Raw genomic sequence first — 25,791 nt, forward strand, 5'->3', positions numbered from 1 at the left:
GAGTTTAAAAACATTACAACGTGGAACAGAATGTTTTCCGTTTGAGAATATGCAGGGTTTGTGTCTTAAACATGTGTGAATGAAACAAAATGACTCCCGGTATGTTTTTGATCAGGGAACAATATAGATGGAACAAATGGTATAGTATGGACCCGTTAAAACATGTATTGATTGTTGGAAAAAGTAGATGAAACACACAGAAAGTACAGGTTTAAATAGTGTTTATTGACAATAACTGCATAACTGCATAATAGTAATAAAATATGATGTGTGAGGAACATGGTATAAAAAATAAAGTGACTCTATGCATTGTCCAGTATATTTGAGTGAGATTCAGTCAAACGTAGCCAATAATGTCCTTGCATACGATGGGCTGCCGATTCCCAGACTTCATCAAACCAGCAAAGTGGTAGAAACCAGTGTCCAGTTCATTAATGCCTGACAGAGACTGATGGAAAAAAGGTGTTTTACTTTGGATCGGCACAACTGGACACGACATGCGTTTGTTGGCATTGGCCGCTCTGTTGGCTTTTGCTCCTTCATCATGTGGCCTTATTTTCACCCTATCCTCCACGCTTTTTGAAAACCCCGCCAACTTCCTCTTCATGTTGACGAAAAACCCTTTGCCAGTCCTTCTCGGAGCCTGCTTGGCCTCTGCAGATTCTGGGCACTCCGGCAATTCCATCCAGTTTTCAATCAAGTCCGCGAAACTGTTATCCCCCAAGACTAGCGGCTGCCTGTTGCGCCCCCGCGTGAGTAAAGAGTTCGTCCAGTCTTCGGTGAGACCAAACCAACTTTCCAAGCAATCGGAAGCTGATTTTGGCCTTATCCGACCACTAGGTGCTCTGTTGGTGCGCAGGCAAGCGGAAGAAGACACACGTACGTTTCTGGTTCGTCTAAGCACGACGGTGTCCTCTTGCCAAGACGATTCCGAATAACCGGAATCCAAGTCCAAACTGCGATCGCTACTGGGCGTGCTCAGATCCAAGCTTAACCTGAGCCTGCTTGCGTCTTCAACCTCGTCTTCTTCTTCCAGCGCACTAGCCAAGCAGCACGCGGAGTCGTACGTGCTGGAGCTGGCGTCGGACATACGGAACTGGGCGCGCTGTTCTCGCTGTATGGCTCTTTGTTGACACGCTCGGGCCAGTGCGGAGTGGCGAGCCAGAGCTGGTAACTGGAGGTTGGTGATTTGGGAGAGAGGGCGCCGCGGGGTGTCAATGCAGGTTCTCCGCAGGTTTTTGAGGTCCTGGAGGGAGCGCATCATGTACTGCATCTGCTCTCTCAGGCACTCGCTGGAGTCGCGGAGGCAATGCTGAGGAGAAAAGAGAGAAAAGATGGGTCAGTATAAAGGATCAATATTAACCACATGATAGACAAACATGGATAACAGATGGTAACACAAAATAGGTTGTGAATAGCTTATGCCAAAATCCTGTCTCCTGCCACCTACACTAACTGACTCTGGATCTTCCTGCCTAAACATACTAGTATTAGGAACCATGTTTTAAAAAGCCCTGACTCATCTCATCAAAACCAGCTTTCATTTTGTTTTTTCTGTTTGTCATGTAAAGACGTGTTACATAAAAGTATTATGTAATACTATTATTATTACTCCTTAAAAGATAATAATATATGAATAAATGTATTAAAAATCTATGTAAAATGTCCAATAAGCAATTAAATGAATAAAAAAACAAATAAAAATCAATGTTCTATTTGTAACCGTAACTGTAAAAATACTATCCAGCACTTTGTAATTTCTGATCATTAACTCTGACTACAGCCTTGAGTGTACTTTGTCATAGTCGTTATTATTTATTTATATTGTTGTAAGCAATAACAATAATAAATGGATTAACTTATTATTATAAGATTATGTGTATTGTACTGGCCAAGCTGCTTTCCATTACCACTGTACTTTCTATCAAAACAATCATCATCATTAATCAAGTAATTTAGAGAGTAATATATTTTAGTTGCAATGACTTTATTTGTGAATTCTGTACTTTTTCAAGACTCTAAATGACGTCCAGGTGATTTTATCTTATTTTGTTTTGATTGTGGATACCAGGATATTTGATATTCTTAACAGATAATTATTTTGGACTAATTTGGGCAAGCTACTTTGAGATTATAAAGCAAAGTGGTCAAAATGTTATACGTAAACACATCAAGACACTATGTAGTAAAGTGGAAAGTACCAAATATTGCAAAACAAGCCAACTAATTACTACAAACATGAATGAGTACATGAGTGAATAAGTATCACAAGTTTTTTGGCGGGCAGGTCGGGGCTTGCAGTATCGTGACCCAATCAAAACTCTGCGGCTACCAGATGATTTTACAATAGAAACAAAACAAACTGTACGTGAACGCCCTGTATTTAGAACAACAGTGTGGATCAACTACGGACATTACCGCCTAAAATTCTAACGGTGTTCAAAAGAATAGGTACACAAGTGGCTTAAATGGTACACTGGCCCTTTAACAAGAAGTATGAAATTCAGCAGTGACAGAGTAAAGGGCTGTAATACTTCTGTTTCCTTTCAAAACGTGCGGCACTGATTGGCTGGGATTAACCGGTGAGCTTTTGGTTCAAACATACACAAGACCACAGAGAGATCATGTGACTGTCTGAGCGAGAGGGGAGCTGTCATGGGGGAAGAAAAACGCCTTTACTACTACTAAAATTATGAGTTAAAACAGAATATCTTGCTTTTTACATATTTGCTGGACATAAAGTCATAATCAGTGGGTGGAAGAAGTACTAAATTTTGTTAAATAAAAGTACACATAACAAAGCCATAAAGTATTTTTCACTAAATTGTTTAAGTATCACATGAAAAAATCGACTACAATCGGTACAGATACCTGCTCTCAAATGTAATGAAGTAAAGTAAAAAGTAGCCCACAGATACCTATAATGTATACTTAAGTACAGTACTTGAATACTTCTAGTCTGTTAATCTATTCCATCACTGGCCATAATCAAAACAAACAGCCATATATCTTTTTATGTCAATATACTGCCAATAAATGCTATAAAAATGCTTAAGAAGTCAGTGAAAAACATTGTAACAGAGGCTGGTACAGTAACAATTTCTTCTACTTTACTGGGTGGGTTTATTTTACACTGAGAACGATGCTGGATCCAGATTTAACCTAGCCACTTACATTATAGTTAGCCTATGTAAAGCCAGTAATTTAAATTCTCCAAAATTTGCCACTAATACCAGGTTGGTGCACAATTTCCACTAAAGCACTTCATAGAGCTGCAATTTCTCACAGTAACATGTGAGCCAAGTGAAGCTACGAAGCAATAAAGTGCAAAACCGCTAGCACAAAAAGGTTACGCAGTGTTTCTTTATTGTACGCTACTCATGCATTGCCATTGCTTCCTATTGTTTTCCCATTTTTTTCCAGCTGTCACTCAAACGACCAGATACTATGCGTTTTCTCCATAAAGGTGTGTGTAATTTAATGCAACTATTTAGGGCTACATAGTGAATAAAGCTGTTGTGCACTTACCATATTGTCAAAATCTTTCCCCTTCATTTGTGCAGCAAGGTTCCAACCCTGTAATACAAAAATACGGGATTTTAGTTTTACTGTAAGCAAGAATTTCCAACAACACATTTTTAAAACATTTCAGTAGAAGTTCAATAATGCCTACGCTGTTAAAAAGAAAGTCTACCTGTTAGAAATAATCTCATAGCAAAGAAAATGCAAGATACTCACGTGTTACTTCACTGCTTTGGAAGAGAAATTTCGCTTTTTCCCATGAACGTTTAGCGCTCCGGAGAGACGTCAGTGCGCACGTTAGTCCTGACTGTCGTGTACGATGCAGATGTGGTGAATGCTCTGCGCTCTGCTCCCTCTCGCCTCCTTTTACACCTCCGCGCTTGTTGCGACATGTGGCGACAGCAGCCAATCAGAGCGCACGGACTACAGGCCCGTGCGTAAAAGCTCCCCAAGGATTTTATGACAAAACAGCAAAACAAAAAAGACAAGACAAGAAAAGAAAAGTGTGTGAGCCGGAAAGGAGGGTAAGTGATTAGTTAAATGAAGATGAATGCACCGGGAGATTAGATAGACCAAGATGAAGACACTTTCTACTTGATAACCCACAATGATTAAAGGTGATCCCAGACTTGATAAATGAGGCTGCTCTTTGAGGTCACTGCACTCGTTCATTAATTTAAGATCAGTAATACTATCGTGGTCAAGTTACCTGCTGTCTGGACTATTTGTTTGCAGTGATGTTTCTCAGAGTTATTACGTTTTATGACACTTTTCGTGATACCTAACAATAGTTGAAAATAAAGGTAGTCAAAACTTATAGCCTTCAAACGCAAAACTGTGTCCAGATGAACAGATGTGGGATATTTTGAGTTGTTATTAAACAACGTGTTTGGTATACACCAGACATGTCAAACTCAGGCCCGGGGGCTAAATTTGGCCCGCAATATAATTATAATTGGCCCGTGAGATCATATCAGATATGTATTAGAGCTGCCTGTCGCCTTCAGATGGACCATAGAGACATTATTTATTTAAAATGTTGTTATTATTTTATATTATGCTTGTTCTGGATTCATTGTTTAAGCAAAACTATTATTAAAGATTTATTTTAATAAGAAAAGGTTTAACATTACATATCTCAAAAGAAGAGAAAACATGCAGATGTTGTCGACATTTTTCAATAAATATGTAGTTTGGCCCACAACTTAGTCCCATTTTTTTTTTTTTTTTTTTTTTTTTTTTTTGGCCCTATGTGAATTTGAGTTTGACATCCCTTGTATACACCCTAACAGTTATCCAAGTGCATTACTGTAGCAATAACATTGTTCTGATATGCTAAAAACACTTAACAGTCAAAGTCAAATAGCAAAAGAAAAATTCAGTTCTGTGACATGGTCAAAAGTTTCATTTGATAGAATAGATTTTTTCTCTTCCTGTGGATGATATCTGGACCACTGAGCAATTACACAGGCCACCAAAGTTCATATGTCTTATGAACATATCACAACCTGCTGTCCAGTTACCATTAATCCCATGTCAAATGCAAAAAAAGTCACTAAAATTGCATATGCTATAGACAAATGACATGCTGCCTGGGTACATATTTGTTTAAGTGTGCACTGTGTCCTACTGCACAGATTTCAAGCAGTAATGATAATATACTTTTTGAGATAGTCTACAATGGAATAGATCAGAACCAAAACACAAACTCATCACAACCTATTACATAGGCAGCACGGTGGCTGAGTGGCTAACACCAGCCAGAAGGTTCTGGCTTCAATCCGGATGGGTCTCTTCTGGGCAGTCTAGTTTCCCTCATCAACCCAAAACATGCTGCTTAGGTCTCCAGGAAAAAGAGCTGATTGCTAAAGTCAGTTAAAAATACAATCAGTCAGCCTGCCCAGGGACTACAGGTGGAAATAAATAAAATAAAATAAACTAACTAACAAAGAATGCCCAGCCCGATCTGAGCAGTTACAGTGCAACATTTTGAATTGTTATTAAGAGTCCAGTTGACAGATGCTGAGATTGAAATCTGTTCCAAGTATAGCCTACATCACAGAAAAAAACAAGCAGAAAGAAAAGAAAAAAGAAATGATTGCTATAATGCCAAACAGTTACCCATCAATTCTTATGTAACTGTCCTAACATGTCAGAAGTTCCAATTACTCCACAGTTCAAATCATATACAAAAAGGCCATGTGTTATTGGGAAAAAGGCGAGTGTGTGGTCCCTAAACAATACAATATTCTTGTCTTAATCTATACAAGGAGTTTTATACAATTATCAATCACCTATATGAAGCTGTGTTTATCTAAATTTTTCTTTTCCGTCTGTCCAGCAGTTGAAACTATTTAGTTAAAATAAATATAATTGTGACCTATAGTGTGCTGGGGTGACTTTTCATTAGAATACAAGTACATTTGAGCATGATATAGCATCAATCATTAAATAAATCAATGAATTCCCATTAAATGTAATTTGATCTTTTATAATATATATTTCACTAAAAACTGAAGAAAGAAGTATAAAACAAAATCCACAGAATATTCAGCAGCGCCAGGCCTGCCCTAACCTCGCATCACTTAGTTTAGCTCTTATAAATGTAAATGACCAAACCATCACGTTAATCCTATCAGTCGTTTGCAGGTGATTTGATCCGGGCTCATACTCCTGGTGCCGCCGTCGGAGCCTGAACGTTAGTGTAAACAAACAGTGTCAGAGCGGTGTGGTGCAGGTTAATGGGTGTCGTTACTGTATTCAGCCCTGTATTCAGGCCTGTAAGAGTGACTGAATGAGGAGTATGTAAATGCATGAGCTGTTAGTGGCTCTATACCTGATGGTCAGTGGTTCATGTGCAGAGTGCTACATTAACATAGAGAAGTGGTTGTCAACATGTTTAAACCTGTAACAAGACTAAAATAATCTATTAGCTATCCTTTTTATACTTGGTGCTCCATGGAACTTATCTGGTAGTTGGTTTGGTACCTACTTGTCTCCATACAGATGTTCTTGCTTTACTTGGAATGTTCCACAATATGGCATTTAAACACATCCAAAGGTGGTTTTATCCCTCTAAAATCTAATCTGTAACCTCAGAAATGTTAGTGTCATTCTTCACTTGATATTGCCCATTGTACATATCTTTTTTTTTCAATCACAGATAGAAAATACTCCAAATGTAAAATGATCAAAATAGTAGCTAGACCTATATGTTAGTATATAGTGCTTTGGGGGAAAACACTTTACATTGCTTTGCTCATTCACTCTTTATACATGATGGTATGAGGTACTCAGCTGCCCTGGGACTGACGGTTGCTGAAAACTGGCTGCCAGTCTGCACCACTGGCCCATCCAGCCACCAGGGTTACTCATTTACCACATTCAAGACAAACAAGTGTCTAGTTAGTTTTCTACGGAAGGATTTTACTGTATATATCATATGGGTGTATATTGTTTATTGTTTAGTTGTAAAAGAGTTACATGCTGAAAATACTGTGATCAAATGCTTTTTAAATATAGCCCACTTATTTTGCCCAGTAGGTTATTAAATATCATACTAGTATTTAATTTAACTATTCTATTCTCAAGCAGTTGGAGAACTACCATTACTTGTTATCATTATAACTTTGTTTATGGAGACTATGTTTGAAGAAAAAGAAAAGAAAGTTATACACCAGGGTGACCTATTAGGATTTTGTGAGTTTGGGGCGCCACCTGGTGGTTCTTTTACCTGAAAGCAAAAGAAAAGAGTTCTGTTCACCTAAAAGTATGTGGGCATTTTTAGAACATAATGTGTTACTCCACTAGAGCTATAAAAGTTGTTTCTTAAAATCAATAAACCGCACAATCCACGATTAGCCCATTGTCATCCATACAAAGCGCGGAGGTTGAAGTAGAAGAACAATAGTCCTAACAGCCACTAGAGGGCGCCAAAGACTCGTGGAAAAAAGTTTTTCCAAGCCTACGGAAAGGGCATGTTCAACCTCTGGTAACAATTTATTACTACGGTTTTTTAATAGTAATGTAATACTAGAAGTATAAAAAGGTGTAATATTTTCATAAGCAATACTGCTGTCTGCTTTATGATTATTATGCAAAGTTTGTTATTTTTAACACAATCAGAAATTAAATGCAAAACATATGTAAATTAAGAAAACAACAACAGGCAAAGTTGAGCATTTTAATACATGATCAGAATTCAATGTACAAAGTATGTATGCAACACAATGAGAGTAAAGTCATACAACTGCAGGTGATCTCTAGTTTTATTTAAATTAAACCATAAATGGACTTTAAGCATTTAATATTTACCAAAAACACTAACCTTTTTTTCTGAATTAGATATCGTCTCATTAATAATCACTATACTGAATTGACAGGTGCTAAGCAGAAAAATGGAGGAATAAAATGTGTAGAGGAGAACAGTAGGTCAGACAGTACTACAGGGAATATAAGCCTACATTAGGAGTCATTGTAAACTGAAGTCAAGGCACAACATACTGCAACAGAAATGAAAAAATTATGAACTAAATTATACACACTTGAAATAGAATTGATAATTTGCAGTGACATCACGCTGGGGATGCACTGCATCTATGTTTATGGCTGAATGTTCTGCAGTTACAAATGCAATGCACACATTAGCAAACACTGCCAAATACTTTTTAGATTGTCTGAGAACAAGAAACACTACAAAACTGATTTAGACAAACATTTGTGTGAGCCTGTGGTCAATACAAGCATTCATGGTCCATTTACAAGTGTGAGTGACTAACTGAAAAACTGTTGGCTAATGTTAGCTAACTGGTGACTAATGTCATTTGAGAAAGACTTAACAGCACAAATCAGCTCTCCTGTTCTATTTTCAGATAAGTCAATTCAGTCAATCAGTTAACTTGCTTAAGACAGAGCAGTGCCTCTAGTTAGCTTCAAACCCCCAGGGAATGTTGATGACATCAGCTGCAAAATATCAATTGACATTTTTCATCAATTCTGACAGGTTTTCTGAAATATTTTATTGGAATGTTGGATAATTTTGTGCAGAAAATGGCTGTTCCAATTTCCATTATGCACAATACAATATGGTCAACTATGATTTTTTGTAAACATTATATAAAAACACATGAATATTTCATTGAAATGTTACAATGTCCCATATCTGCACATCGTCGTTCTCTTTTTAAAAATAACATGATTAAAAGTAGAATAATTTGCACATCAAGGTAAAGGTAAAATGAATGTACGGTATATATAAAATCCTTCCTCTCACTCAAGAAATAAAGAATAAAATAATAAAATATGGTCTTAAATGTGTGTGGTGCAGGATTGGTCTCAGTCTGTTTAGAAAAAGTGGAGATCGGAGCTGGAGCCAGTGCACGGTTTCCCCATCAATATCAACTGTTCAAGTAATCTGAAAACAACAGGGAGAAATGCAAATTAACATTTTGAAGAGTTATTAAACTAATATTTATAGAGTTACATTTGGTTTGATAACAATAATAATAACTATACTTCTGCATAAAACCTAGATCAACCAAAAATAAGTATATATGTATATTTTTTTCTTTGATGAAAATAAAAAGTAGAACAAAGAGTTTTATTGTGTACTAAAATAGATTGTAAGTTAAGAGTAAATAGTTTATTTAGGCCAGTTAATGATGTGGCACATTCATACAAAAAAAACTAAACAACTCCAGGTATGTTTATGATGAGGTAACAACATTATAACATAGCTTAAAGCTCACAAGAGTCATTTTGTGTAATATAGGACCTTTAAAAAGTATGAGGCCAGGCAAACATGTCTAGTTGAGAAATGGATTTGATGAAAACACTTTATGACTGCAGTAGCATCTACATGTGCCACCCTCCCCCTCACCTGTGCTTGTGTGGAGCGTTAGAAGAGTCCGCAGTCCTTCAGGTTGTTCTTGATGATGACGTCGGTGACAGCGTCGAACACAAACTGCACGTTCTTGGTGTCTGTGGCGCAGGTGAAGTGAGGGTAGATCTCCTTTGTGTCCTTCCTCCGGTTCAGATCCATGAACTTGGCCTGGATGTAGGCCTGGGCATCCTCATAGGTGTTGGGGCCTGGGCAGGAGGGCACAGAGGGATAGGGTTAAAGCCACAACGTGTAACCTTTGAGCCAGAAAATAACCTCAAATAAAAACATGTTGTATTTATTTAGGATGTTTTTATAGCACAAAAAAACAAAACAAAACTGAAAACCGTATCTTACATCTCCACAAACCTTACTCTATCTCGACTGAACCCAGTTACAGGTCAGATCCGAGCAGAGGTGACCCTTCTCTCAGTAACAGAGCGTATCTTTCAAGGTTTTTGAGCAATAAACATCCATATTTCAGCATTAAACTATTACAAATTACTTTAATGTCATACCGTGGAACATTACTGGAAAAGCTATAACGTCTCCAAGGCACACCCTCCACCAGAAATGTTACAGTGCACCTTAACATAGAATTAACTTTACGTTTTATCTTCATTACTCACTTAAGACCCTGTATATGATTTCCCATTAAGAGTTTATTCATCTTAAAAACACATTAGACACATTACCAGTGTACTCAGGGAAGCAGATGGTCAGAGGGCTGTGCTGGATTTTCTTCTCAAACAGGTCCTTCTTGTTGAGGAACAGGATGATGGACGTCTCGGTGAACCACTTGTTGTTACAGATGGAGTCAAACAGCTTCATGCTCTCGTGCATACGGTTCTGAAGGAAACACAACAAATCAGTATCATAAGTACCGTATTTTCCGCACTATAGGGTTATTTGGAATGGTCTATTTTCGAACTTTTTTCACGAATAAATCGCACTGGACTTTATATGAAACGCAACAGTTTGGTCAGATTGGTCAGTCGGATTTTGTTTGGCGGTGACTCTGGGCTTTGTTCAGTTGTGGCGTGTAGAAAGGGAGCTGTCTGGGACCGCTGGATTGTCGGCGTACTCGCAGTGACTCAGTTTTCAGTTGTGGCTAGAAGTGGCACATTGCAGTCGCTTTTTCAGTTCGTTCCTCCGTTCCATTCCTCGTCGGCGTGGAGTGATGACTGTGGCTGCTGGTGCGGTCACTGTCTGCTCCGGTCGCTCTGGATTGTGGGGCGTGCAGTCGTTTTTTTATGGGGTTATGAGTGCGCCCTATAGTGTGGAAAATACGGTACGCAAAAACATAATGTATTCACGTGAAGGCAGACCAGTGATGTGCAGTTTAGATACAGTGGCACAAATGATAAGGGTTATAGCTTTGGGTTATGCACATAAATGAACAACTCATGTTTTTACAGAGAAAGTCATGTGTCTCTTAAGATGGTTTGGACAGATACGGAGGAGAGTGAATAATAGTGTGGAAAAGATTTTAGATGCAACAAAGACAGACATGAAATCGGAATTCATTTACTTGATGGGAGATATAGCTGCTGTTCAGTTCTATATCTGAACAGAAGACAATGGTATCCTTTATTCGTATAGTAACACCAAATGGATTTTCTGTGTGTATTTCCTATATTTTCCGGTTATAGGTTTGATAAAACTTGATAAATCTAAATTTTTGTTGCACCAAAAGAATATAAAACATCATTATTATTTAGTGTGAATCACCAGACAGGCTTTGAAATTTGGGGACAAAGCAATGTTTTGATATTGGGTTTATAAAAAGGTAGATTTTATAAACTTACAGTAAAAAAAAACATTTGGGACTACTCAATAGGAAGCCTGATAGTTAAATGAAGTTTATGTCTTATTTGACACCAGTTTCTTGCCAGTTTTGCTACTGATTTTGAATTTATTCTTACAATGTATATTTTTGCTCTTTGTTATTATATTATATTGTGATGTGAGGACTACAGTGTCCATATAATGCCCCTTGTGGATCAATAAAGTTTGTGTAACTCTAAGCCTAAGTAAGTCTAAAGTGAAGTTGGTTTGATGGCCAGTTTGGACATCCTGTATAAGCCACTAATTCGTGGTACATATTAAAAGTAGCCAAATGGCGCATGACACAATGTACTACGTAACTGCAGAACTCTCTACAAGTGAAAAAGCATTGATGAGGCACATGTAGCCCATAGATCCTCACCATCTCCTCATCCTCTGCCAGCACCAGGTCATACGCGCTCATGGCCACACAGAATATTATGGCGGTGACTCCTTCAAAACAGTGGATCCACTTCTTCCTCTCTGAACGCTGACCGCCAACATCAAACATCCTGAAAAACAGGTCATAAGAAGTCTCAGAAATTCATACAAATGTCAGCAATAAGAGTGGAACACATCTCAGAGAAGAAAATCTATATACGGGTTTATAGTAAATAGATGTATTATTATTCATACTTCACTTAGAGAACACTTAAAACATATAATAATATAAACATACTTTTCACGTTACAGTTAAATGAAAGTGATAACAAAAACGTAGCATAATAAAAAAGGAAGTGTTTTAAAAAGCAGAAGTTAGCCAATAAATTTTACTCAATGTCGAAATCAACCATCATTTTCAACTTGTTTATTTTCTGGCATCTGGTTGTTTCCATGGAAATGTTATTGCTGTGCCAGAAATGTCCCACAGTAATTAAACGGATATATCTCCACGGAGACAAGCAGGTGATGCCATCAGGCTAGTTTACAGGTCAGATGTGCGGTGAGGTGACTTCACTCACAGTCAGAATGCATGTCAAAATCACATGTATTTAACATTGGGATAAGCAGAGGACAGTCTAGACTAGAAAGGTTCCACAGTGCACTTTTAATCGTTAATAAATTATATATATAAAAAAAACATTTTCTTTTCTTAAAAGGCTCTATATTTCACACAATTTACTGTGAGGTTTAAGCCATGTAATAATGTTGTTACCTCATCAAAAATAGACCAAATATTCAAATGTATTTGAATAATTGATATCAATTTGTCTACATTTTTAATGCTCCAAATGCTCTGTTCCACCTTGTGATTTCATGAAGCAGTAGCTTTCAATTAACCTTTTACCTTTAGTTCAGTAGAGTATTAAAATTCCAGGGTTGAAACTATCAAAATGATTCTAGTGAAGGTGTATGGAGTTTAAAAACACTGGAGCACTTCCTGTATTACTACATGACATCACAAAGAGGAACAGAATGTCTTTTGTTTGAGAAAAGAACTCAGCCTAAATATGCAGGGTTTGTGTGTTAAACATGTGTGAATGAAACAAAACACAACTCTATGGAATGTTTGTGATGAAGAAAAAACATTATACATAGATGAGAAAATAACATAACGTAATATTGGTCCTTTAAGCTCCAGTTCAAAAAGAAATTGCAAACTTTCTCCTATGACGTGGTTGGCCTTTTCAGATGGAGAAGGCTGAGTAAGCAGAAGTTATTACAACAGTGCCATACTTGTGTTTAGCCGTCCCCTTGGTGCTGCGCTCACAAGATAAAATATATTTGAATGTTCAAGAGGCCGCTACAGCCAAATGTAAGCTCAGGGATTTCAATGATATCCGGTAGAAGTACTGAAGACGTGACTATTACACGCAAGACAAACTGCAGACGCATAGTTTTAATTCTTATGTCCAAATAAAAAGACGTGAGGGAGGGTTAAGGCTTTGAAAATGTGTAAATATTTTGAAGTCCTAGTCAGATTAAATACCTCTGTGTAATGTAGTGTAGATAAGGATTGACCACAGATATGAATCCTTTATAAATCAAACGTTGTGAGACCAAATATTTGTAATGCCGCAAAACCCCCTAATTAAGCAGATCGTCATGGTTACTCAAGCTTAAAATTACAGAGAAGGGCTGTCCAAGCAGTCACGTCATGCCACAGTTTATATGAAATCAGCTTATCTTGATGTACAGTTACCCATCATTAAAGATTTAAAACCTGCATAGAAAAGCCCACAAATTGTCATTAGGTTCACAGATTAAAGTGATAGTATATAATTTTGTGGAAATAGAAAGTTAAACCCATACTTCGAAACATTGTCCATGGAGATAGATCGGTTTCAAGCCATACTATGGAATATTATATTAAGGACACATGTTTTATGTTTTTCATTGCAATAAACGTGAACAAAAATGAAAAATTTGTATTAATTTTGGTCTATTTTTCGCAAAAAAGTTACATACTGATACATGATATAATGAGTTGTATTTTATGATGATTGTGTAAACATACTGAAACCTCATGCAGACAGGCAGCTGATTCTACAACTAAATATTGGTGCAAAGTATTAAAAAGAATGTCTCAAAGAGTGTTTTAGAGTGATATACTATCCATCCCTAATCATACACTGACTTCATTACATACTGCTGTGCCACATTTACAGACAAAGACTACACTTAACCCACTTTACCTCCAATCACAACAAATGAGGCTGACATACGCAAGGTAATTTCATAACGGTTACCTAGTAACCATAATGTCCTCAAGGGTCAAAACTTGTATAAACTGACAGTACTGCTGAGTAGCCTAATGAAAATAAATTACAGCACTTACACTACTTTACTACATCAATGTTTAGACTGTCAGAAAAATATGTTCCTTGCACGTAAATGGAACATGCACAAATTTAATTGTCACTTTACTGATAACAACTATAATGCTGATTTAGTTGTAATTACAGAAACATTGGATATGTTAGCTAATGATGTTTGTGTTATAATTTAGTGTTTTGGTTTCAAGATGATTATCCAATCAGAATGAGTCTCATTTGGGTTTCCAGTTTCAATGCTGAAAGCCAGTTGGTTTAAACCTAAAACGCCTCTCTGATCTGAATGGCCACTACTTAAACCCCAGCATCTGTAGACAATCATGACTCAGTGCTAGTGCAGCCTCTGCAGCTCAGTGAGGGAATTCTGGAGGTTCTGAGCTTTCACATGAGGCCTGGTCTGTCAATATACTAAATGAAATTATATGTGACTTCTATATACAGATTAAGGAACTGGAATCCTGAGTTTAGTTGTGATTTTAGAACTTTAGAACTTAGTAAAAACTGTACTGTTCGTTCAGACAGCGATGCCAGGGGTGTCAGGCTTACATGCAAAGTCTATAGGGACGTGTGTCTAGGTTAAACTTTTTGGCTGTGCGTTTCGAGCTCTTGAGCATCAAAGTAAAGGCAGAGTTTAAAAATGTGAAGTTCTGGCAAAAATCGCTGCGCGTCGGGTTTCAAGCGTCTGCCTGAAATGCAAATGAGTCCAACTAGAGGCATTTGGTGCAATTTTGACACTGCAGGTCTAAACTCAGTGTTAAAATTGTGCTTGAAGTGCAGGCTGCATACAGTCCCTAAAGTAAAGTAAAGTACACTGCAGTAAAGCAGCAGTAGCAGTAGAGTCTTACTTGAAGTGCAGGTCTTTGAAGGTGAAGTGAGTCTCTACGATGCCTGTGGTCTTCACTCTGGTCCTGAGCACGTCCTGCTGTGTGGGGATGTAGTCCGGTCTGGATATCCTCTCCAGGTCATTCAGGTAACTGCACAACACAAACCGAAAATTAGGAAATATTCATCACATCATAACTGTTTTTATTTGTGCTTTTTTATTTATTCATTACATTTTAGCTTCTGGCTTTAGTTAGTTTAGTTATTATTTTTATTTAGTTATTGTAACACATTAAACCAAAAAATCTCTGAAGAAAGATCTAACATCTCATTTATTGATACAGAGCAATCGATCTGGAACGGTAAGCAAAGTTTATCAAAGTTTATCACGGCAACCAATTAGACCAATAAGCAGGAGCCTTACACCATAGATTATGTGGTGATTATAATTTACAATCCAGGTAGGTAAAACACCACCATCCTGCAACATTCAATCTGCCATATGTTTGTGTATTGCTGTAGGATGTGGCCATTTGTTATGGAGAACAAAGAATAATCCAATAACATTAGATTATAGTAATAAAGACCGCACGCCGGTAATGGGTAATTGTTTGGTTATCAGTTAATCAAATATCTGTAAGTGAAAACAGCAGACACACTCTTCCTGAAAGCTTTGTTATAAAAGACACACAGGTTTTAGTTTGGGTTATTTTTACACCGCACATTAACCTGAACTGTTAAATATTTCACCATTTGGAAAGAAGTTACAAGTCGCATCTTGAAGAAAAAAAATAATTCCAAGATTGATTTTCTCAGTTACTCAATCTTTTTATTTTGGTAAATTAGCCAAGTATTGCAAGTAAACGTGCACTACATAACTTTTTGGAGGGGGTCACCTAGCCTGATTCATCAGACAGTTTCACTTCGTAGAAACCGTCTGACCTCGCAGCGTTAGGATTCGTTCGCTTGACGGTAGGCAGGTTTTTTTTTTTTTTCATTTAACCAACCGCTGCTATTTGGTCATGACGTATGTAATGCACTGCTAACAGGGCTGGTATATTAAGCTTTTCCCAGATCCCATAGGAAGAAGGACAATAACGTCTTTCCCCTTGACAAAATTCACCAAACATTCTCTATGTTACAGCTGTAAATCCTCGATCTCGGGAATCATTGCCAACACAGAATATATGGTTCTTCGATTGGCTGGTGCCCAGACTCGCGCTTCTGTGTTTTTTGCGAACCTTCTAGTATATTCCCATTCCTGACCTAGTTACTGGAGAGAAATTAAACTGAGCGGAGGCACTAAGTGGCCCCAGCCTGGCAATCTGTCACCTCTTGGATCTATGACTGTCATTGCTCTGCCTGCAATGTTCCCCAGTATGACTTTAAACAGCTCTACCCAACATTTATTCCATTACAGGTGCTTTTATAGCTCTAAAATACCTAGAAAAAAAGGGTGGAGTTGCTGCTCCACAGATGTGACCTGTAACTTGGTCTTTTTTGGTCTCCATGAAGATAGAAAGGTTTAATGCCATACTATAAAACATTCCAGACAAAGAAATAACATCTCCATGGAGAAAAGCAACTGATGGACCCTCCACCAGAGAAATTACACAATGCACCTTTAAAGATACTTTACGGTCTGCTACCTGCATATATTGTTTGCCTGGGAAGTTTCAGAGTACGGCATTAAACTTATTTATCTCCTTGGAGACGAGCAGCTGATGCCACCAGGACACTTGAGGCAATATAAGCAGTGAGTAATTGTAAGATAGATCACTTTAATAACATGCAGTGGAACATCCATGGAGACAAGTGGGAACGGTTGCCAGATTTCCACAGAGCAACAAGCAACCAAGCCTTAGAGTCTATGATCGGGAAAAGAAACATAAAAAAAGGCCTAAAATCACCTCTTTTATGATGTGAACCTGCCACTGAGGAGCAAGTACAGTCATTTGCAAAAAAAAAAGAAGTCACTATAAAGTAGCAGACTTGGCAACTCTGCAATTCGGGTAGCTGCACTTCCACTAGAAAAAAAACGTAGTGGTGCAGGAAGCTATGATTGAACACACATAAGCATTCTCAGAAATCCAACCAAAATGTTAAGAGAGCACTTTCCTGAGAAGAAAGTGTTGTTCTAAAAGCTTGTGGTAGACAGGATATCCTCCATGTTCCTCCGCACAGGTCGGTGTCAGGTTAAAGTCTTGTATTAAACAAAAATGACTGCAGCACTTTCACAATGAGGGCTGTTTTTCTCTGGGTCCTGTTACACTTTATCCCTCTGGCTCTCAACACACAAGCTCACCCACACAGATTTTAACACCAGGTTAGACAGGTGAACAATTATGGAGATAATCTTTGCTTTCTTTGCGATTAACTTGTGATTTATGTTTAAAAAAAAATAAAAATCAAGATACAGGTCAAAGTGCACTTTTTAAACAAGTGTGGGAGCATCATTTCAGAGAAAAGACTGAAATGTGAACTAACTAAACAAAAGTAATACAGGAGGTGCAAAGTACAGGATTAGAATTTAAGACATTGGAAAATATATTTCTTTTAAACCTCTCTTCAAATTTCAGCTTGACTTGACATGACTTCAACAAAATGATAGCCAGAAAGTGTGTGTTACATATTGAGATGAGCTATGTAACTGTATATTCTCATAAACGTCACTCTCTGATCGTGTTAAAATACATAGGCCTGTAAAATAAATATTAAGCGAACGTCAGTTGGACACAGTGTCTAAAAGCTTTGGGGTATTTAGCCAATGTTCAGAATGACAGTTGGAACATACACAGGTTTGGCTGGGGCTGGAACCAAAAACTGGTAATGATTTTTTTTCTTTTGATAACAAGTTTTGATGCCTGATGAGTGTTCGGAGAGAAAAGTTACTAGGAGGCAGCGGCACCACAAATGAATAAACAGTATTCAGTATAATTTGTGCACATTTATTTGTTAGTCCAGATCAGGGGTGTCAAACATACGGCCCGGGGGCCGGATCTGGCCCTCCAAGACCTTTAATCTGGCCCTCGGTTGATTTTCTGCTAAAATATTTTAATTATATTTTCTATTAAAATATTGGTAATTTTCTGCGGTGCTTAGCATAGCAGCGTCTCCAGTGCCTCTGTGCGTGGCCCCTCCCACCAGAGCAGCACAAATGAAGACTTGCCTCTTTCCAAATGCTCTTAAAGGACGATTGTTTTGACTGTTGACCGTGACACCCTCATCAGCAAAATGTCAAACATGAGAAAAGTGGTCGCCGAGTGCAGGATTTTCCAAGAAAAAGTGACTTATTCCTGTTTGCATACAAGTTAATGTTAAAACATTGTGTTGAAATTGCATTTTTCATACTATGGGTTGTTCCATAATATTATAATATTTTGTAAAAGAAAGAGTTCATCAATTAAAAAAGATTTGTAGATCTGTAATAGATTTGCATTTCTCTGCACAAATATTTGAACTTATTGCTATTTTTGGGCTTTATATGCCATGAGTTTTCTGATCTGGCCCCTTTGGGATCAAAGTAGGTTGGATACGGCCCCCGGACCAAAATGAGTTTGACACCCCTGGTCTAGATAATCATTAAAAAGGTTATCGATTACACAAAATTGACTCTTGTGAGCTTTAAGTCATGTTAGAATGTTGTTACCTCCTCAAACATATACCTGGTGGTGTGTTTTGTTTCATTCACATGTTTGTCCTTTAATATCAGTCTGTGTACATCTCCAAAGCTCAAAATGTTCTGTTCCACCTTGTGACACCATGTAGATGATAGTTTTCAAGTTAACAGTTACCTTTTACCTTGAGTTCAGTTGAGGTTTAAAATTAACCAAACAATTCTAGTGAAGGTGTATGGAGTTTAAAAACATCACAAGGTGGAAATTTTTTTCTGTTTGAGAGAAGAACTTAGAGTTTGTGTAATAAATATGTGTGAATGTAACTAAACAAATCTCCAGGTATGTTTGTGATGAGGAAACATTACAACACAGATCAGAAAATAGTGTATTATGACCCCTTAAATGCAAAATGGGGTATAGAAAAAAGCATTGTTCAGGAAGTAAATGGTCACATTTTTCTATAGCGCTTTTCTACCTTCAAGGCACTCAAAGCGCTTTACAACAAGGAACCACTCACCCATTCACACGCACATTCACACACCAGTGTACGCAGACACTGTGGGCAAGGTGGGTTAAGTGTCTTGCCCAAGGACACAACGACAGCATTCATCTGTGGGAGCTGGAATCACAGCAGACAACCTGTGGGTCAATGGATCTGACTGCTCAACCTGTGATGTTTATGTTGAGAGCTGGATTCGAACCGCAAATGCAAATGCTCTACCAACTGAGCTACTGCCGCCCAAGTGCTACCAAAAAACAGGTATTGGTCAAGAACTGGTACCAGGAAAAAAGTAAAAAGAAGTAAAGTTAAACTGCCCTATCTATGGCATGACTGAGCAGAATACCAGACTGAACCATGACTCACTATGGAGCGGAGTCGTTGACCTGGTACTCTCTGGCCCGTGTGAAGCAGCTCTGCACGCCACCATCAGCCCAAAGACGCTTGATGACGTTGGCCAGTTCCTCAGGCATGGACCCCTGCTCCTCTGCTGTGGAGGAGAGAGCAAACAACTGCCGCGCATCGTCCTGGAAACACACAATATACACAGAACATTAGAGACAAAAGGTACAGTGCTATAATCATGACACTTTAAAAAGGCAGTATTACACTGGTATGGGGTATTAACTGCTAACATATTATTTAAATCTACATGTTACTTTTAACTGTTTTCAAAATGCTACATTGGCAGAAAACTCTGTATTACAATGATGTAATAATGTTTCACAATTTTTGTTTTTGATGATCAAGTCTCCACCACCTTCGCTCTCTCTCAAAATCGTTGCACTTTTCACTAATAAAATTACTGCACATCACAGCAGGTTTATGAACTGGTAGTGTATTGTTTTGTATCATCTTCTTGTGTATTTATAGAGAACTGTGGTGTGGGAGCAGAGATGGAAAAGGCTTGTGGGTGGAGCATTGGACAGAGCTGTTCTGCTAACCATAAGGTTTGAATAGGGCCCAGGAGAGATAGTAAAATTACTCAAGCATGTACGGATGACATGCATGTCATCTTTCATTTTTCATAATATCCCCTTAATAAAGCATGAACAAAGACTTAGACTTAATGCATTGCAATTTAGCCTTCTGAAAATACTTTTTACCACTTTATTGTGTTAAGCACGTTAAGTTCTTGGACAGGCAAATTTCTTTTAATTGTTTAATAGAAATAAAATTGACACCAACATATTTGTAGATAATATTATGGTGAGGTTAATATTGTGACTGAAATAGTTTTGATCTGTTACTGCCCTGCCTTGTCTCCTTTTAAGTTGTTTATGAGTAATGTTTCCACTTCCTGTGTGCATTTGACTGTACTTTAACATTCACAAGGACACAGCGGTTTGATGTTAGCGCTCTTCTCAGTATTAGTTAATCATTGTGTGCTCTTCCACTTGAGTGCACCACAGGTCACAACTCCAGCGCATGCATAGGGGCCATTAAACCTGCACTAAGAATGCTCATGTCCACATTCAAAACAATGCTCTACATTTGCATCACTTATGAGTGGCGTTACATTCTTATATTGGTCTGAAAACTTAACTGCAAATAAAATTACAAAGAAAGCAATTTAAACAATGTAATGTCCTCTGCTGAAAACTATATGGCCATAAGGCCTTAAGAGTTTTGGGTCTTTCCCTGTACCTTTGCTGGATTAGAAAATGTACTTTAAATGTCTGTAGTCATGTACAAAACATTACAAAATAAAATGAATTTCTCTTATGAATGAATGAATATCTAATTTCAATATAATTTCATGGTACTATACTGATGCCAATATTGAGAAAATACGGTAATAAAACAACTTTGTTTTATTCGTACTTTTTTAATCATCTCTTTTTACTGCCTTTTTTATAGGTTATATTTCAATATATCTCCCAATTCCAATCTCTCCATCGGGGTTAATGTGCTTGTCTGATGTTCTGAAGTCTGATTCTTGTATTGGTTTAGCATTTCATATTCAGTCTTCTCTCAAATGTTAATGCTACACTTGTCACAATAACTAATGTGTAAATGTGATATATTGTTGAACTAAACGATAATATTGCAACTCATTTGTCAATGATACAGTAACCAAAGAGCAGATTTACACCACAAAAAAATTCTAAATCTACAATATCTACAAATTTACATAAAAAACAAACAAACTAAACAGCAAAAAGAAACACTTTAGAACTCAGTTTGCATCTGTAATGAGTCACAGAAATCAGAAAATAAAATAATTATTGTACTGTATAGAAAAAAAATATACAAAAATTTTCCCATTAGTGCAAAGAAATTGTACACACGATAAATATTGATCAACCAGAAATACTTCTCTAGCTTTTATATTGAACTGTAAGTCGAGTGATTATCGTGACAGGCCTAGGTAGGAATGATCATATTTTTTGTTTTCAATGTTAAAGCCATAGTATGTAACATTTTTGCCACTAACATAAAAGCATATGATTTTTCATTAAGGATGTTTTTATTGCACTGAAAAACTTACAAAAAACCATGTCCTTACTTTTCACGGGCTTGCATCATATAATCTTCCACAGTATGGCATAAAACATATCTCTCTGTGGAGAATGTTCCCAAGTACAGCTTTAATTATTATTTATTTTAACTTTATTTCCATGGAATTGCACTGTTGAATTTCTACTTCTAGAAAGTTACACGATAGCTTTAAATAAATGAATCCCTCTCTTAACTGTGGGAATATACTGTTTTGTTTATGCAATAGTAGTACTTTATTTGCATAGAATTCACTTAGTTGATGCAAATGTCAAAAGTCATGCAACCATCTTGTGACTCAACATCCTCTTTTCTTTAAATCTATTACAGTGTTGTTTTTTCTATGCAGTCTGTGTTTTAGTACATGCTATATTTATTCTATGCCTTGTTGGAGCTACACAAATGGCAGCAGCAGTAGCAGTATAAAATGATTTAAAGTGACAGCGCACTGCATAACATTTGTACTCTGCATAATTTCTCTGGCTCACATGCTCAAGGCGAGATACACTGCTGAGCTGAGAGGAGAGGAACAAGAGGCTTCTGTATTTATTTATGTTACACCATATTTTTATGTATTCTGCTTCACATTTGTGTCCAATACTAGCACTAAACTTCAGATGACAGACTTATTCGCTGGAAGTTGCTTTGGGCACCGCCATTATCATTTGGGTTGTATTATTTTGCATGGAGCTGCGGATCAACAAATAAGTTTTATATGGACTCCAAAGCCGTTTTAAATCCTCCAAAAGAATTGGTGCAGTGTTGACTTGTTGGTGTACATGAATATTTTACACAAATCAACCTAATTTATTTCATATTTTAGCGGCGAAACTTTTCCCAAATTCTCCATTGAAATGAAGTAGCACCACATAGAAAGTGCAGTGTAGTGGCATTTGCATCAAAAGTGGGCTCAAGTCTTATGATGAATATAAATATGATAAGAACCACGCACTTAAAATTGCATTAGACTTCTTCCTGTGACGCAATAATTTGTGGAAAATTGACACAAACACAAATACACTGGATTACACAAACAAGTGAAAATGAAGCTAAATAGAATCCCAGGTATATTCTTTGTTATAATATTCTCATTCTTTAGACCAGGCATGTCCAATCTACGGTAAGTGGACAAATTTTTCTTGGCCCTCAGGCTTCCAGGTGACTTGGCCCAAATTACCTTACAACAATTAAAAACTAACTTTTTACTGTAAGTTTTTTGAAAATCTACTTTGATAAAGTTAATATTGAATATGTAGTGTGTGGTTTTGATGATCTTAGCATGAATAAAGACTGATGGCTCATTCTAATGTGTTAAACATGCATATTTCAATTATTCACTGTACTGAGCACCAGTCTACGGCCCTCAATCAGCCCTCTGCTTGGTTTGTGTTTAGATATGTGGCCCCTGATGAAAAAAGTTTGGACATCCCTGCTTTAGACAATAGAATGAGATTTTCCAGGTAGGTTCCATAGTGTAAACTAGTCTATATGCTCTTATACTTGTTCTGATACAGTTCAAGATCATTCTAAAGCTATTCAGGAAAGGTTCAATTCTGTCCCATGAATGTGACTTTCCCCTGCTCAAATGAGTATCTAGTATCGATTAGTATCTGATAGGGGTGTAACGATATCTAAGTCTCACAATAAGATATCGTCACGGTATGAACCTCAAGTTACTAACCCATGTAGTTTAGAAAATAAAAAATAAAAATCACTTTTCTATCAAATCTAATGTCTAATGCTAATGCCTCAGGCCAGTATATGTTTAAAATGTGTACTACGGAATCTTGATTTTAAAATATTAAGTGTAATACTAATCAAAACTGCAAGACGTGAAGAAAAAAAAACAATCTGTAGTTTTTGGTTCAGCCATAATTTTAATGTGTAAAGCTTTTTTGGACCTGCCTTTTCTGACTTGGTTGGAAGCCATTATAATTAGTAAGAAGACAAGATTTGTTTCTGACTATGATCTTGTGATGGTAAATACAAGTTTGCGGGGAATAGTCATGCATATTCTGTATAAAATAAAATGGCTATATAGCTCTAAACTGTACCAAAAATATAAAAACAGCCTTTTTCCTGGTTTCCGATCATGCTTAAATTCAAAACATAATAAAATATTGTACACACATTTCTAGTACACTGTTATATAATGTTTGTTTTCAGTGTCTTATCTCTGTGAGGAAACCTGTAGATGGAGATGCTCAAATGAGTATCTAGTTTCAATATTAGTGTTAGTATCGATTAGTATCTGATAGAGGTGTAACGATATCCAAGTCTCAAGATACGATATCGTCACGGTATGAACCTCACAGTACGATATTTACTGCGATATCATGTGGAGGCTCACGATTAGGGATGTAACAATATCCAAATCTCTTACGATATTTACGCAATATTTTCAAGATATACATCTCACAGTACGATATTTATTTCGATATTTTGTGGAGGCTAACAAAACTATCAATATGCTACTTTTTCCTCTTAAAATGCCTTGACAAGACTTAATCCAAAGAACGAAGATTTAAAAGTGCTTAGAACTTATTTCTTCATGTAGTCTACACTGAAATGGAGCAAAGGATCATGGTCTATGTAGTTCTGTCTTTTTTTTTAGCTGTTGCTGTACCATACCTCTTAATTTAAGCAAAGAGACTTGCAATTTGATATATTGTGAAGGTCCACGATATTATTGTGAGAACTCTGACGATACTATATCACGATATTTCGATTATTGTTACATCCCTAGTATATGATTTTACTTCTGACAACCTGATAACATTGTCAAAACTTATAAATTTGTCCTTTAAATCTTCTGTCTCTTACATGACGACAGTGGTATTGATACTTTGCAACTGATGCCATCAACAATCATCATTTAGACTTGAATCTGTGCTTTATTTATCAGCAACAATCTGACTATAAAGAACTGACTCAGCTGAAACTGCAACAACAGGTGAGATACCCCCAGCACAATGTCACCGCAAGAATGAATTACAGGAGACGTACCGCTCTGGCCGGATCCTCGTAGCTGATCTTGAGGTGGTCCATGGCTTTGAGGATGGTGACGATGGACTGGATGGTGTTACTGTAGACCACAGCTTTGTACTGTTTGCACTCCTCCTCTGAGTAGCCATCCTCGTGGATAATCCTGCACACAACCACACACACAGAAGACTAATTAGTGCATTTCTTCTAAATATTTCCAAAATTAAAAGGTCCAAAATGTATTCTTGTGAGCTTTAAACCATGTTAGAATGTTGGGTAACACTTTATTTTAGGGTACACTTATTAACATCCAACTACCTGCTAATTAGCATAGTTGTAGATTGTTAATTTGTCTTTAAATTGTATTTATTCAGCCCTTATTAATGTCTACTTCCACATAAGCTTATTCTGCTATTAGTTAGACATTGACAAACACTTTCCTATTAATACACTCCTTATTACTGCTTATTACCATGATACTAGGCCATTTTTGTCCATGAATTATGCTTCTAATAAACTTTTGGTAATAAGTTAATGTTGTTAAGAACTAGTAGCACTAGAAATGCAATTTTGACTTATTTGCACATAAATATAGCTTACTCTTATGTAATAAACCCTCTCTATTGGGTGTTAATAGAGTCTAACTAGCCACGAATTAAGTCATTAAGATCTGAATATGTTCCCCATTCTAAAAGAGATGTTTTGATCGTAGCTAAGAAATGACACACTTAATCCATGTATTATGCTTTTAGGGTTAGTATAATTTATTTCAGTTAAAGCGTTTATATTATACAGCAAATAAATATATTCAAATAAGCATATTCTAATACATTTGACAGAGATAAAGGTGACCTAGACTAGAATATACTTGAAAACTACGTAATTGTTCATATTTTATTTACAACTACCTATTCATATATGAACTATTCATATGCATGTCACGATACATGAATTAAGTGTGAAGAAGAGACCACTTTAGAATAAGGACCAAATTCATTTTAATTTGTGTTAAACTCGTCATTTCTTAGCTATGATCAAATCATCACTTTAGAATGGGGAACACATAAAGAGCTTAAGGGCTTAATTTATGGCTACTTAGACTCTATTAACACCTAATAGAGAGTGGTTTATTACACAAGAGTAAGCGAAATTTATTAAGTGCAAATAAGTCAAAACTACATTTCTTGTGCTACTAGTCCTTAACAACACACTTATTACCAAAAGCTTATTAGAGTCATAATTCATGGACAAAAATTGCCTAGTATCATAGTAATAAGCAGTAATAAGTAGGGTATTAACAGAAAAGTGTTTGTAAATGTCTAACTAATAGCAGAATAAACTTATGGGGAATTAAACATTAATAAGGGC

General features: G+C 36.8%; 2 protein-coding genes across 3 annotated transcripts in view; both read right to left on the bottom strand.

Annotated features, from left to right (window-relative positions):
• Window positions 1–212: 212 nt before the first annotated feature.
• Window positions 213–3,853, bottom strand: LOC110168454 (PAK4-inhibitor inka1-like). The gene is made up of 3 exons (XM_020933897.2): window positions 3,739–3,853; window positions 3,529–3,576; window positions 213–1,312 (listed from the first exon to the last, which is right to left on the bottom strand). Exons 2-3 carry the CDS (start codon window positions 3,553–3,555, stop codon window positions 338–340), a joined length of 1,002 nt encoding a protein of 333 aa, XP_020789556.1. The 5' UTR covers window positions 3,556–3,576; window positions 3,739–3,853; the 3' UTR covers window positions 213–337.
• A 3,838-nt stretch (window positions 3,854–7,691) lies between these two features.
• LOC110168443 (guanine nucleotide-binding protein G(i) subunit alpha-2-like) overlaps window positions 7,692–25,791 on the bottom strand; it is an 87,145-nt gene continuing 69,045 nt past the window's right edge. For both annotated transcript variants that reach the window (XM_020933885.2, XM_055160073.1), the window contains 7 exons: window positions 24,445–24,586; window positions 19,306–19,466; window positions 14,847–14,975; window positions 11,610–11,739; window positions 10,096–10,249; window positions 9,401–9,609; window positions 7,692–8,935 (listed from right to left, as the gene is read on the bottom strand). In XM_020933885.2, coding sequence (XP_020789544.1) covers window positions 9,419–9,609; window positions 10,096–10,249; window positions 11,610–11,739; window positions 14,847–14,975; window positions 19,306–19,466; window positions 24,445–24,586 — 907 coding nt within the window. In that variant the 3' untranslated portion in view covers window positions 7,692–8,935; window positions 9,401–9,418. The remainder of the gene's footprint in view (window positions 8,936–9,400; window positions 9,610–10,095; window positions 10,250–11,609; window positions 11,740–14,846; window positions 14,976–19,305; window positions 19,467–24,444; window positions 24,587–25,791) is intronic.

This window comes from Boleophthalmus pectinirostris, unplaced genomic scaffold (genome assembly GCF_026225935.1).
Source record: "Boleophthalmus pectinirostris isolate CB_2022bp ecotype Guang Dong unplaced genomic scaffold, ASM2622593v1 HiC_scaffold_3, whole genome shotgun sequence".
NCBI classification, from domain to species: Eukaryota; Metazoa; Chordata; class Actinopteri; order Gobiiformes; family Gobiidae; genus Boleophthalmus; species Boleophthalmus pectinirostris.